Here is a 16,252-nt window from a genome sequence, read left to right as displayed (position 1 = left end):
CAGCAGTGAAGGCCAAGGAAAGGTGAAAGTATATTGCAGCAGTGAAGGCCAAGGAAAGGTGAAAATATATTGCAGCAGTGAAGGCCGAGGAAAGGTGAAAATATATTGTAGCAGTGAAGGCCGAGGAAAGGTGAAAGTCTATGGAAGCAGTAAAGGTCAAGAAGAGGAGAATTCTATTGCAGCAGTGAAGGTTGAAGTTTGTTGCAACAATGGTGCAGTCCTCCTAAGGAGCTGAAGTGGAAGAAGGTTGAAAGTCTAAAGCAAGCCAAGGTTGAAGAAGAAGTCGAGAAGGAGGAAGGAGCAGAAGGTGGACTATCGTTGACAAAGGAGCTTTGTGTCTTGGTCTTGGAGAGGCAAATAGGTCAAGGGTCTTGGTCTTGGTATTCGTCAATTGGAATCTCTATAAGAAGAAGGATTTGTTTGGGTTTGCCTCTTAAAGAGTGAGAGGTTTCGACCCTGGCTGATAGCCTATATTTTGTGTCTCTTGCCTCTTTATGGTTTATGCATTGGTAGTTGTTTGATGAAAAATAACACTAATAACCTATGTAAAAAAAGATCATAATCTAAAGAAGTAAAAAGCACTCACAAGTAGTTACTAATAGAAGACAAATCACATAATTGCTATGCCCTAGATTTCTCAACAGGGGGCTTGCACATTAACCTTGGCCAAAACATTACCCATATCAACGTCCAATGCAATATCATTACTCTTGGGTTTTGGCTTAGGTTTACTTTGACACTACACTTGGGGATTGTCCTTCCCTTGAGATGGATTGCCAGAACTACAGCTTGGTTGTGCTTGGTCACTATTCCTTCTAGAATATTGAAGACGCTTAAATCTTCCACCATTTTCAACAGCCAACACAGGTTCATCTTGATTACTATTAGTATCATTTTGGATTTGGCTAGGCTCTAGGTGGAAATAGGTATCTTCGAGCAAGATATTGAAAGGAGCACTTTCATTTACTATATTCAAGTGCTCGGGATTTTCCTCCTCTTCTTCTTGATTATAAGGACTATCTTCTTGGGAGTGAGGCTACTCAGAAGGTTGGCACCAAGATGACTCTCCTCATCCAACCAAGTTGGCTGGGGCAAGGGTGTTAGGAAGACTTTGTTGAGTGGCATGGTCACCCTCAATAGTCTTTCTATTGAAGGATGTATCCTTATTGAATCAGTGTTTAGGGGGTAAATTGGGCCTACATCCCCTCTCCCTCTCTATCATGGACATTTTGTTCATCATAGTCTTTTGACCTTGAATGATTTCGTTGTGAATTTATCATATTTTTGAGCAAACGCTTGCATAACCAAGTCAACCTGAGAGCTAGGTTTTGTCTTAGACTTAATCTTGACCCTAGGATAATAAACAAGTCAATTCTTGAAGCATTCAAATTTTGCCCAATCTCAATAGCGATCTTCTTAGTCTCTGCCAAGTTATTGTGGTTCTTGTCTCTAAGGGCATAAGTCAAATGTTCATGGAGCGACCTAATGTATCTATCAAGAATGGCATCCTCATAGGGTTTAGATTTGTCTGGAATCTCTCTAAGGAGGTTATCAAATCTTTGAGTGAATTCCTTCACAGTTTCCTTCTCAATCTTGGTTGTTGCATGATAAAATCTGAAAGTTTTATGCAAAAACTTGAAAGTTCTACGCAGAAAACTAAATGCACTTTGCAGAAATTTGAATGAAACTTAATGTACTTTACATAAAATTGAATGTACTTTGCAGAAAACTGAATTTACTTTGCAGAAAACTTAATTATCTATGTTGTTGCAATTACTTAGAATGCAAATTTCTTCTTCAAAACTTTTCAGATCAGCAATTGTAGATATAACATAAACTTAAGGATCATATGAAGACAGCCAAGCACAAATATAAGACACAAAGAGTTAGGTCCAATGACCAGGGCAAAACCCACAAAAGGAAAACCTAAATGATTCTTCTTCTATTAGATTTATTCAATTGTTCAGCAGCGTACACAGAGAGAGAGAGAGAATGAGAATGAATAAAGTCACCAATGCCTAATCAACTTGCAGCTGAAGTGCTCTTGCTCTTTGCTTGAATATCTCCTTCTCTTGATCAGATCTTGTCCTTCACACTTGCTCTAGCTCTTCCCTTGCTCTTACTCTTCACTTGCTCTCACACTTCTCTTGCACACACTCAACACCAACTCTCTTTCACAATGAACATGCGTCTCTCAACTCTCACTTGCTCTTGCTTAAATAGATGAGAAATGAGATGAATCAAAAAATGAATTCATGCCTTGAGCCAATAATAGGAGAATAAAATTCCATGAGAGAGGAGTTTCTTAAGGAGAAGTGTAACTCATCCCAAGAATAGAGAGAGAGTTACACTTGTTTTGAGGAGTTACACTTCAAATTAGGGAAAGAGAGAATTACACTTAAACAAGAGAGAATATTTGGTGAGAGTTACAAATTGAATTGAATGAAGGAGTTACAAGTGCATTTAATAAGAAGTTACACTTTTGTCATACATTGAATTAGAGAGAGGGAGTTACATTCTTTTAAGTGTGGAGTTACTATTTTATTCCAAGAGAGAGGTTCGATTTTCCAAATAAGAGATTCTCAATTTAATTTACTTATTCCATGAGAGAATTTATTTTTATTAATCCATTAAAGGTGAATGACTTTAGACTATTTTATAAATAATAGTATCATAATAATAATAATAATACTAGTAAGGATAAAAATATTAATTCTTGACTTGCATAATCATGATTGATTTGATTTTAAAGTGGATTCCATATGTTGTGATCATCCTTGATCATTTAGACATGACTTTTTATTTTTGGAAAGTCATTTCCAAATTGTGGTGTGACTTACTATTTTGGAAAGTCATATTAGAATTGTTAGAAATGAAATTTTATTATAGGCAGTTCAAACAGAACTAAAAGATATGATTTTTTCTAAAAGAAATTCATTCCTGAGCTATCAAATTTTAACACTACAAGGAATCTCTCAAGGGGGAGACCTCCATCCAATGCTGAAGCCAACCTCTACTTGAATGCATTGTGAAAGGTGTCCCAATTAGGAATGTTTCCTTGTGGTAAGCTAAGATACCAATCTCTATTGTTTCATCCAGTGTTGCAGGAAACGTCCCCCCCAGGATCAAAACCCCGATCCGCGATCCGTACAGATGCGTGGGGGAAGCGTCGTACGAAACGCGTTTTGGACTGATAAACACACTTCCTGGAAATTTTGGAAGCGTGTGACCGAAACGCATTTCGGTTTTTCCGAAACGCGCTTTGTACGGCGCTTCGGCCGTACAAAGCGTCACATTTCGGTTTTTCCAAAACGCACTTCGTACGGCGCTTCGACTGTACGAAGCGTCGCAATTCGGAGTACGAAGCGTAGGGATCGCGAGCAATTCCGTACAGCTTCCTCTGTTTCCGTCGCGCAGCCAAAAAAGCACTATTTTTTTTTTTTTTTTTTTTTTTTTGGCATTTTGGATTGTTGGGGGTGGGTCCACCTTGGGTTAGGGTGAGGAATGAAGGGATTTAACCCCCCATTCATCTCTCATTTTCTCACTTTGAGTTTATGAGAGTTGGAGAAGAGAAGAGAAGAGAGGAGAGCTTGGAGGAGTGAAGGAGGAGGAGCTAGGAGAAGGAGGAGGAGCGAGAAGAGAGGAGAAGAGAGGAGAGCTTGGAGGAGTGAAGGAGGAGGAGCTTGGAGGACTTCCATCTACAAGAGCTAAAGAGGTAAGTGCAAACCCCAAACTCCCTTATTTTTTGACATTTTTTTTGTATTTTTCTCCTCCCTCTCCTACTCTTTCCCATTGTTTCTACTTGTTCATTTAATTGCAGGGTGTCCACCACCTATATCCATATTCCAAGATCGTTTTCTTTTGGCTTCTATGTATCATTCCACTCTTGGTTTTAATGATGGCAAGGGGGAGTAGGAACAGAAGGGAATAAGCACAAGAGGATAGTGGTCCCAATATGAGTGACCCAATGTATGATAAGGAGGAAGGGTTTGAAGAGGAAGGGGATGAAGTTGAACTTGAAGGGGAAACTGAAACACTAGAGGGGAAAGTTGCATTAACACCCTTGTGGAACTATGTGACCAAACTTGAAGGGGTAAAGGGTGGTGGAAGCTACAAATTTGTGTGCCCTCATGGTTGTCATGGAGGAAAACCATTTAGTGGTTCATATACCCGTGTGAGGAGGCATCTTTGTGGGGTGATGGACAGTGATGATAAAAAGGGTGTTGTGCGGATACAAATTTGCCCAAACATTTCAGCTAAACAAAGAAGAAAACACATCCAAATAGAAGAGGTTGCACAACAGAAAAGCAAGAAACAAAAAACTCATTCTGAATCAAGTGCAACCTCTAGATTTGGTAGCTCATCTCCTCATGGTACTTCTGGAAGCTCTGGAGGTAAAAGAACAATAGGGGATTTCCTTAATGTTGCTGGGAGGGATGATGTGGATGGATAGATAGTCCGCTTTCTTTGTGCTTGCGGTGTACCATCCAATGTGCTTTGCTCTCCCTATTGGCATGAAATGGTAAAGGCCATCAATGAAGCCCCAAAAGGATACAAGTCCCCCAACTATGAGAAAGCTAGAACTGTGTTATTAGAAAGAGAAAAAGCAAAGGTTCAAAGAGCTTTGACACATTTTACAAATGAGTGGGTAGATTGTGGGGTATCCATTATATCAGATGGGTGGACAAATATTAGAAACCAACGTTTGATAAATGTTCTTGGTGTTTCTGCTAGTGGCGCAGTATTTATTACATGTCATGACTCCTCCATCAGTGCATCTTCCCAAAACATTGCAGATCTCCTATTGCAATCAATCAAAGATGTTGGTCCGAATAATGTGGTTCAAGTGATCACAGATAATGCAGCAAATTGTAAGGCAGCAAGAAAAATTATTGAGCGTACTCATCCACACATCTTTTGGTCTGGGTTCCTGATTCACACATTGAACCTTTTGATGCATGATATTGTGAAGCATAAAGAATGTGGGTGGATTAATGAGCTTTACAGGAGAGGGAAGCAACTCATTAAATTCATCACAGGGCATACAAGGGTAAACTACTTCTATGGCACTTACTCCAAGTTGCAGTTGCTTAAACTTGCAAAGACAAGATTTGCCAGTTATTCCCTCACCTTTAGGCAGCTAGTGAAGGTGAGACAAGCTTTAACTAATATGGTGTGTGCTAAAACATTGGATGAAATTAACATTGATAGAGATGGTGCTAATGCAGCCAAGGACACTATTCTTGACATGTACTTTTGGTCATAGGTTAAATATGTTTTGCAATTCACCAAACCAATTTATTACATGATCAAGTTTGGAGATTCAAATCGACCAATAATTGGGGAGGTGTATGAGCAAATGGATAGCATGTTGGGGCATATTAAAGACATTATTGAGCCTAGAGATATCACCTTGTACAATTATATTCGTGCAGAGGTGGAAAACTAATAGGAAATGCTAAATGTTCCATTGCATGCATTAGCATATGTTTTGACACCTAAATACTATCATCCATAATGGCTTTCAACACCAACACCTGGGGGGGGAAGCAGGAGAAAACCACACCAAGATCAAGAGATTCACAAAAAATATATGATTGCATTGAGTAAATTAGTCCCTGATGAGGAGGAGGTTGCCATTTGGGAGCATGCATGCAATTAGAGATCGAGAGACTTTTTCTTCTCTTGAGTGGTGGAACATGCATGGAGGGGCTACTCCACTTCTACAGACTTTGGCATTGCAGGTGCTATCACAGGTGGTAAACACTTCTTCTGCAGAGATCCACAGTGTTAAAAGGAACAGGTTGAGTTTAGACCGGGCAGAGAGCTTGGTTTATGTTCATTACAACTTGCGATTGTTGTCCCATTACTGTGATGATGCAAAGACTAATAAAGACCTTAAGATTTGGGACAGGAATCCAGAGGAGCCCAATTTGGAGGATGGAGTGTTGCAATTAGAGCAATTAGAGGATGGTCTTATCCAGGTATGTCCATTGTGATATGAATTTTGCTTATAAAGCATTTCTCTAATTCATGTTTTTTATTTTTTTTGTTAACTAGTGTTTTTTTTTGTATGAATTTTTTGAGCGATTCCAAGATGATGATGATCATGTTGAGATGCCACCCCCATCTGGTCCCTTGGTTCCTAGGTTCCATGGTTCAACACCAACAGCAAGGGGTTCGTCTTCATCAGTTTCAGTGCCACAACTTCCACAGGCACCATCTTCTTCATTGCCACCACGTGGAGGCCCGCCGCCACGTTCTCTTCATGGTGGAAGGAGGAGAGATTAGTAGATATATTCACAATTTACTACTTTTGTCATAGATTAATCATTAGACTTGTAGACTTGTGAATTTGAACCTTTTTGTCTTGGCGGTGACCAAGTGACATATTTTGTAATTATTATTTGAATTTTGGACATGACAAATGTTGACAGTTGCTCACTTGCTAGATAAATTATAATATGCTCTATGTTTTATGTTTTATAATATGCTTAAATGTTTTATGTTTTATAATATGCTTAAAAATTTGATGTATGTTTGTAATTGCTAGAATATAGATGGTTGATGTTCGAATAATTAATCATTGATGTACATACTAGTAACTACAATGGAATCATGGATGCCATATCTATCTTGATTTATGCAAAAATATGCATGTTTTCATGTCTTCTACAAGTAATTTGGTATGTGGGATGTTTGTTTCGAGTATAAATGCAAAAAAAATATAAAATATATATATATATATATAGCAGACGCTTCGCTTCCTAGATTTTTGGAAAATGACGCTTCCGCGTCCCCACTTCGTGCAACATTAGTTTCATCAAATGAGAGGACAAACAGCATCATGACAATGTCTTCTTGCATTATAAGCCTAGAACTCACTACCCAATAGAAATCATATATATGTTTTTCAGCAGTTATTGCATCAGTACCATTGAATCTAGGTATCCACTCATGATACTTATCAGGTAAAGGATGAGAAGCCTGAGGATGGCCACTCAAATCCAAAGGCCTGAAGACCGCAATGATCCAGGGTCTATCCATTGTTATGGTAGGGGTAGTACTATCAGCAAAGAGTTGTTTCACCACTGGACTATTTGGATTAATGGGAGAAGTAAAAGCCTCAGTATCCTGGTAATTTTTCTCTTTCTTGGAGCTATGGTCCTGTCAGAAGAGCTACCCTAAATGCAATCTTATTGGGGCTTTTATTATTAAAGAAATGGTCATGTTAAACTTAGTGTTGACGTACCTGAAACACGGGTACATCTCCAAATTTCCCTGGGGTGCAGTGGCGTACATGAAGGTGTTGCCTGGTACAAGTGGGTACAAGTACATTTCCAGTACTAGGGCACGAGTATGAGGAACCAATACAGGTACCCATGTTACTTAGCTTTTTAGTCCAACTGTTTAAACATGTAAAAGGCATATCAAGTTGTATATTGTCTTATATGTTTGTATTGAAATTTTTAGCAGACTGAAGCAATAAATGTATTCCAATAGATAGTTTCCAATGTCCTTCGTTTTTGTTGTAAATGCTCTCTAATTGCTATGAAAGTTCACTTTTTGCACTAAACATTTTACTATGGTAAATTTTTGTTTTCTATTTCAATGTTGTACATATGACATATAAGCATTGTTGCCTACTTTTCATGGTAGTAACAGGAAATCAATGGGATATTGGCTAAGATAAATGAAATAATTTTCTTATAAATATGAGTCGATTGCCAAATTGTTTGAAAAATCACACGATTTGAAAAAAGAAATATTGCTCTAGATGATGAAGAACGAGTTATTATGATTCCAGTGTGTATTTTGGCCACGTGAGAAAAGAAAGTAAGGATTAAAGTAGTGTCAAAATATCTCATCAAGCGGAAGGATCTGCCCATAAAGGATGCTCCGTGAGAAAGCCCAAAAATACTTCAACATATAGCACTTCCATTGTCTTGGGGGAAAGCAATTCAAGGAGGGGGAATTGACATAATTCCTATCAGAGTAGAAAGACCAACATCGAAACCGAACACAGACAACAAACTATGAAAGCTTGATTTTGAATTAGAAGTGCTATCATAGGGGTAGGAGAAACTAGAGGTTGCATGGAAACCTTAGAATAAGAAAGATTAGGGATTTGAAGTACGATAAGTTATTAATGGAAAAGCACTTATCCTGAATGCAAAGGACAAGTGGGAAAAACATAAAGTGAAGGCTTTAAATAGGCCTTTAAAACAATTACCGACAAGTAGTTTTGCAGAATGGTATTTTGGCAGGCCTTTTGGAAACTAAGTTCCTGGCCTCCCAAGATTTGGGATCATGCCTTGCTTAGATATTGTTGGCCTGAACCCAGTGACCATACCTAGCACAAAAAGGTTTTCTTATCTTATTTACTATTAGGGTGTGCTTGAATATCAATAAGTGTTCTGATTCAGTTCTCTGACATGTGATTTCCAGCAATGGTTTTCCCGTTGCATGAACTGCTCCATATTTTGTGCTAGAGTAGAAGAATTTGCTACATCCAGGTTTTCAGATAAACTACTCTAACCTGCCCAACATATTGTTTATTTATATTCACTTATATTATTATTGATCCCAACAGTTAGAAATGGTTATAGGAGCAGATTTCGGAGTAGGAAATGTTGTCTGTAAATGCTAGCAGATTTTCGGTTGTTATCAACGAATGCGTAGCAATTTCTATAATTAATGATTTTGCCCAAGGTTTTTTTAACAGTTCAGTGCCATATCATTCCAGAAGAAAGTGTGAGAAGGAGAAAATCTAATAATGTTTCCTTTGATTCGTTACTTAAATCAGATGATTTCATTGGTGCCATAATGAACCGCAAACCCATAAAACTATAACATGCCACTAGATCAGAAAAGCACCCATGCTTCAAGCTTGGCACCTGGAAAATTACTATGTTCAACCTTGTCTAGGGTTAAACTTAGGGAGTCTACCAGTAATAGGTATTGGTTGTTTATGTTGGCAACGGTTGCCAAAGTGACAGCAGAGTGCCTACAATGTATCACCAATATACAAACTTTACAGTCAAAGAAGCGAGGTGTTTACTTGGTACCTTTAAAAATTAATAAAATTGTAAACTCATCCTCTCTACTTGAAGGAAACCATTCTCTTTATCTCTATGTTCGATTGCATGCGATAAGTATTTGGATTCAGTCAGCGGCGGTTTGTCTAACCAGTGAAAGAGAGTCACTAATATAGCCCCCACCAAGGTTCAAGTCTCACCAAGTGACATGCTAGTGCTTGTGCCTACACTTGTGGATGCAGAACAACAGTTGGTCCCAGGTGCAAATCCTAGGCAATTTTGGCAGAATAGATACCCTGCTCATGGTTGCTTATCCAAAGGAAACCAAATTCAATGGTGCTAATGGTTCCCAGCAAGGCTAAGAATAGATACCCTGTTCATGGTTGCTTATCCAAAGGCAACCAAATTCAATGGTGCTAATGGTTCGCAGCAACGCTAAATCTGTAAGCATTAGCCTCAACGTGATAAGAAGAAGCCTGGTCGAAAAAAACATTTGGATTCAGATTATCGCGACGGATCATAAGCGATTGCAAAGAACCCTACAAGACACTCTTAATCAGAAGCATTGCTCAGGTGAGGGTACCAAAGATCTGATGATTGAGCTGTTGAAAATGCAGAAGGAATGACAAGGAGAACCAAGGAAAACAGAGGAAGCATTCTCGCACGCTGACCCTGATATATAGAGGGATAGCAGACACTGATCTCTCAAGAGAGGCTTCATCAATTTTTACTTTAGTTATTGTGACGCTTATTTCAAACCCCACGGGACTTCAACTGATTGATTATGCCTTTAATTTTATTCATTTTCCCATAAATAAACAGTGCGAAAGGGAACTCACATACCTGAATGATACCACCAATCTGCTGTTCCCTAATGGATGCGAAGTTCTGCAGTGTAAGTCCGTGATCCTTGAGCTCGTCCACAAGCTGCGACACCCTCACACCGGCCTGGACCGTTACCCTTTGGTTCTTTTCATCAACGTGCAAAACTTTATCCATGAGAGCGAAATTAATCATCCCCTCAGCATTAAGACCGATTCCATTTGGTGAAAGCCCGGACCCCACGGGTCTAATCTTGATTTGCTTAGCATTGGCTTCCCTAACCATGGCTTCCAGCTCTGCCAGGCTCTCTGGTTGAGCGTACACTCTTGTACGAACTTCATGCGTTCCGCTCCAGTTGGTTACAGTGTGTTCCTCTTCTGCTGAAGTGGAAGAGCTCTCCTCTGATGGCTTCGGGGGTGGGTATGGGAATGTGTAGTAAGTGGCAGCACCGCATCCGATTAGCAGGACTGCATAGCCCAAATACTTCCTAAACTCCGAATCAGCATCTCCTGCGGAGGAGGAGAATGGACGAATTAAACGCAAACCTGGGCCCGGTCTGTATGAAGACCCATTCCCAATGGGATTGCTAGTTAACAAGATTGAATGGGATTGGAATTGGCTTAGTGGGGATCTGTGTATGTTTGAGTCGCCAAGTGGGCGGACATTGTTATTGGATTGAAGAATGTAATTTCGCTGAATATGGCGAGCGCTTCTTCGGATAGCGAATGCGAAGCTCATTATAAGCTCCCTCCCGCTCCCTCTGTACAAACTCGTGGATTCTCTCTGTGATAGCTGTTAGATTAGAGAAGATGAGATGTGAAGGGAGAAGTGCGGGGATCGATAGCAAAGGGGTCAGTGTAAAATATAGATATTGATGTATGGAGACAGGGAAGAAACGAATCCATCTGGCCAAAGCTGCAAGATGTGGTGTAAAAATAAAACAAACAAAATCAAAGCCTGGGCAACCAGCAATTGGCACCAGCTTTAATTTTGTAAATTCAACATCCAAGTTCGCAGCAAGAAGATTTAGCACTCATTTTCAAATTTCACAATTGACAACTTCATTTAGATGGAGTCAAAACTACCAATCACTCGTACAAAATTATCATAAACTCTTTAAAAGAATACATTTTAAACCAAGCAAGAGGTCGACCAGTTATCCCTTTGGTTTTTATTAGGAGGATCCATTCCTTTGTAGCATGCCATAGAGTTATAATGGAGTTGATGGACAAATAAAACACCTCTCATTACAAGAAGGTAGGTTAAGGTAGGTTGAGGACATGGAAATTGAAGTTCTTTATATATTTAATAAAGTTTAGTTGAAGTTAATTGTTTATTTTTAAGAGATGGAAATTGAAGTTTATCATATATTTAATAAAGTTTAGTTGAAGTTAATTGTTTATTTTTAAGAGATAGAAATTGAAATACATATATATTGAGAAATGGGGAGACCAAAATTAAAGCTTGTTATAAATTTTGAGAGGATGGAAATTGAAGTGCATTGCAAATTCTAGGAAGTTGAAGTTTATATCAAACCTTTAAAGTCTATTATCAATTCTGAAAAAATGAAAAATGAAATTTGTTACATATTTTGAGAAATATAACAATGTCTTTAACATATCGAGTTATGATTGGTGTTGTTTAATCTTGTAATAAATTCTCTTATGGTTGTAGGAATTTTACGAAATTCTAATCAAATTTTTAATAGTTTTGACCCATTATGAATTCAACAAAACTCCTAGGGGCATAGTTTTACAATGCATAAAGCTTGGATCATGGTGCAACTCTAATTATGCCTAATTCTATTGGTTTCTTATTAAATTTGTGGTGAATTTTTTTATTGCAAGATTAACTACAGGACTTCAACTTTCCAATCACAGTGCTTATAACAATCCTTTACAATTTTTACCGCATGATTAGAGTTCCATAATGACCCACTTTCCAATCATAGCTCTTAAAAAAATCCTTTAGAAGATTTAGGCATGATTGGAGTTTTACCATGACCCAAGTTCTATACATGGTGGAATGCATCCATGGATTTGCTAGTTTTCTATTTGACCTATATTTAAAAAAAAATACAAAAATTTATATAGATTGAAACTATAACTTTTTGAATTGTTGAATTTTGATGATCTAAATAAAATACTCCAAAATTAAATTTTGTGAATCCTTTGATAATTTACATCTCAAATTCAACCTCAATTTTTTTTTAAAAATACAATATTATTCTCATCAATAAATGAAAATTGCTTTGCTCTCATAAATCCATTTGAATATTTTCATGGCCTCGTGTCTTTTGAGGTAACGTTTTGATTGTATTTTCATCTTAGTCATTGATGTGAGACTCTTTTAAACATGACCCTTGAAAATGAGACATTTTCTTATATTTACTTGAGTTTTTTTCATGTATGTACTTGAGTTTCCTTGTGAGTTGTTCAAATTATATTTGAAAAATTATTCTTCAAACCGTGTAATGTAATATCTTTAATATGCATTTGTGAATTCTTTAAAATTGATCTTTTAAGATGAAAACCAATTTCCTAAAGTGATCTTTTAGTATGAAAACCAATTTCTTATATTGATCAACATTACACCTTTGTTATGTGGGTTTTTTTAGGTCCTTTTTAAACCATTTAAATGGATTAAGATTTTACACCTCTACTAGGTACCCAAGGTTTTATAGGTTTGGAATAGGATAGACTTAAGAATGTATCTTAACTAACTTATTCTTGAAGCTTGGGAAGGAAACATTTAAGTAAAATGTAGTGGTTAAGTTATTTAAAGATGGAATGTTTGAAGCGATGGAATATGGAGAAGTAATTCAAGCAAATTATTAGTCAATAGATAGATGACAAGAGGATGTGAAGAAGGGGTGGTGGTATATAAGGAGAATATACCAAGGTCTATTGGAATACGAGCTAATTGATGTTCATTATTACATATTAAAACACATTTGTGGGTCAAGTGAGAATAACAAGACTTTGTGCCAAAGTGTATCATTGCATTAGCCATTTGTATGCATTAATGGTATTCATGCAATGCTAGATGTATTGGTGAATTATAATTCATGCATGTTTGTTGAAAAAAATATGACTAAAATCTAATGTTTCTATGTGCAATGTAAATTATAAATATTTTTTTCTCTTCAAAGTTCAACATTCAATAAAATCTATAAAGTGTTTCATTCGTCCTACTTTGAAGTCACTGATTTGTAAAATCGAAGTGGGATAAATATTAAATGATTGAACAAGGTTTGTGAGAAATTTGGGGGAATCATTAATTCTTATTTAAGGGGATGAAAATAAGGCAATGTTGGTCCATAACTGAAGTAATCTAAAGACAATCACTTTCCTTTTTGAATTACAAGATTAAATCAGTGCAGGATAAAATGAGTTTTGCTAGGGCTTTTTGTTGTGTGCACATGGATTATAGGATCATCGCCACTGAGGGCGGGTTTGATCATGGCATTCATGGAGGTAGTTTTCCTTGTTCATATATATGCAAATGGAAAGCAAACTAATGGAGTCTCGCATATCTGATTGCTCTTAGTAGACAAAAGCTTTGGTTGGGTAGTTTGTTGAACATCGAAGATAATGTTATCATCATAATAGATCGCGCTTCTGACAATGTGGATCTATGGATAACATCATTTTTCTTTGTTGGATGTGGTTTTTGTATGTTGATTGTAGGCTCGAAGGCTCTGCAGAGGATGAATTCCTCGCTATTTCAGGTGGATCTAGAACTAGGGGATTCGATTTGAGTTTACGTAATCGACGGCTCTGTCGGATCAACGAGGTTGTGGGTGTGATTGCTTCTAGAGGTTATGATAGTAGTATTCTTCGACCCAACCCCTGGTTTGAGAAAAATGACTAGTGAGTTTTGCATCTACAGAGAGCGTGTAGTCCCTTGTCATTGTCTCAGTTCTAGTTGGGCCCTGACCGAAGACGAGGGAGCATGCTTGTCGAGAACTCTTGGACACAAAACCTGGATCAACCTCCCATCAAGGACCCAACGGATCACAACCAACCAACAGTAAATGGGCTCCATTCAGATCTGGCAGTGTTTGGGAATCGAACAAATTGGTGTTTGATCCAAGATGTTTTCAGTGGCGAGGAGGCTCTCAGATCCATTATTTTCTAAAGCTTGATCTATATGCAAGATCACATGTCGGATTTGTTTGGAATCTTTCCATCAGAGCTGAATGGACAAGTGGTCTTATCAATAGATCCGAGAAAGTCCTCTCAGATCCCCACTCCACCTTTGAGATTACAGGTCATGTCAAAAGAGTGGATGGATCCTGGCAGTCGAACCCCAGATCTGCCAATGAGAGCACATCTCCATTTTTTATAAAATCCCTAAATGTGAAATTTTTACCCATGAGGGTTTGGATCAAGGATTGGGTTCAAACGCTTAAGCAAAAGATTCGAGAACATTTGGGTATTCCAGAGAGCTTCCAAAGCCTGATTTATATAGGGAAATCATTGCAAGAGGACACCAAGTTGCGGGACTATGGAATTGAACGTGATTCAACCATTATCCTCAACACAAGATTACTTGGAGGGTGTCCTGGATATATCTCCAAACGTCTTGTTTCTTTCAAGGATGTGGTTAAAGGAAGAACTAATGCACACAAAAATTCAGATCACACCCCCAATATTCTTGGTCCCTATATTGTGGAACATATGAACCAGGTGTCGGATTTGACAATCAACTTACCAGAGGTCAATGAGCTCTACTCTAATTTCCACTCACAAGTAATTATATGCAGATTTAACAGTTTCTGGCCCAAGACGGAGGATTTACATCAATGAATATCCTTTACTTGGACCGAAAACGATGATATTCACCTATGTTTAAGGGGATTTTTTGTTGTGCATTTTGACATAGCAAAAGATATGGATTATGTATTAAATGAGTTACCATGGTTCTAGGGAAGTGCAGGTCTATTCATGATCCCATGGTTTTTGGGCTTTGATGCAAATACCATGGTGATCTCCAAAATCTCGATATGGGTCAGGTTACATAATCTACACTTTCATTTTTGGCATCACAAAGTGTTAGAAGGAATAGGGAATTATTTGGGGAAGTTCCTAAAGGTGGATGCAGACAAAGTCACAAAAGGAAATTTCACTTTTGTCATGATCTGTGTAGACGTAGACCTTAGTAAGGGTTTACCTTATCACATTATTCTAATTCATAACAATCTGCAATGGTCCCAGACTCTAGACTTTGAAAATACAAGATTTAGATTGTGTATATGTCTTCAAACCAGACTTCTTCAAAACTTGTGTCCTCAAGTAAAGAAAGAACCTAAAAGAAAAAAGAGACGAACCTAAAAGCCAAAGGGATGGCAATTCTCAGATTCACAAGAAGTTGAAGCAGAGGAAAAAGAATCCCAAAGAACACTTCAAACAATGTTGAACAAAACTCCCAATATATCATAAAGAAGAACGAGTTAGAACATACTACTTCATTAGTTCCAACTTTGTCCAAAGTGACAACACCTATATCTCAACAGTAGCATATTGTGAAGATTTCTTTTGAAAAAGAAGCAAGCGGCACCTAAAGAATTCATGCATCAGAGGGTTCAGATTCTAATAAAGAAATATTTGTAAATGTAGAAGAGAATCAAATGGCTATTGTATCTTCCACTCCCAACTTTGGTGGTTAGTGGAAAGTGGAAAAAAAAGAAGGGTAGAAAAGAGTAGATTAGTGTTATTTCTCTTGTGAGTTTTTCTTTTCTCTTGGGTACCTGTTACTGTTGGTTTGCTCATGTTCTTTTTACCATCTACAATATGTAATTTTGTTCCTTTTGAATAAAATTGCGATTTTTCCTTGGGGAAAAATAAGGCAAATTATAATTATTCAATGGACAAGAAAGTATATTGAAGTTATATTTATATAATTATTTCCAATTTTTATATGTATTAAAAATTTGTAAGCAAAATTGGGTTTGCATAAAATATACAGTGTTATAAAGATATAAATATTTTAGGGTTTTCTAAATTTCACTGCACACATGTACAATAATTTTGTGTAGTATGGTTTGCACATTTTCCTTACATATAGCTTGGAAAGTTCGACGTCATTTTTCCAATATTTATGAGGCAAACATTGTGTGTATATAAGTGTGGTTAAAATATGGAAGCTACAACGTTGTTTCTTCCTTTATTAAGGAAGACGATAATAGTTGGAGTGTATGGATTGATGTTGCAATTTATTTGTACTAGCAACAAATAATACAAATGCACCTGTTATTTTTTCCGTAAGTGAGACAAGTTTAGTATATTTAAATTTTCCATAACATTTGAAGGATAACAATGTTAAGCCTTGACATCTAGTGTTATTAACATCGATGGTTGGGATTTATGTATAATCAATTTTTATGCCAT

General features: G+C 37.4%; 1 protein-coding gene across 1 annotated transcript in view; it reads right to left on the bottom strand.

Moving 5' to 3' along the window:
- The window catches only part of GLDH (L-galactono-1,4-lactone dehydrogenase), an 87,097-nt gene extending 76,114 nt beyond the window's left edge, over positions 1–10,983 (bottom strand). The window contains exon 1 of the mRNA XM_089380758.1: positions 9,882–10,983. Within this exon, the coding sequence (XP_089236884.1) occupies positions 9,882–10,598 (717 nt within the window). The 5' untranslated portion in view covers positions 10,599–10,983. The remainder of the gene's footprint in view (positions 1–9,881) is intronic.
- Between the last annotated feature and the right edge of the window lie 5,269 nt (positions 10,984–16,252).

The sequence above is a fragment of the Pinus tabuliformis genome, chromosome J, assembly GCF_031772625.1.
Source record: "Pinus tabuliformis cultivar Carrire ecotype Pingquan chromosome J, CPIR1, whole genome shotgun sequence".
In the NCBI taxonomy this organism is placed as follows: Eukaryota; Viridiplantae; Streptophyta; class Pinopsida; order Pinales; family Pinaceae; genus Pinus; species Pinus tabuliformis.
Note: the sequence above shows the minus strand (reverse complement) of the source record. Positions and strands in the feature narration are given on the sequence as shown.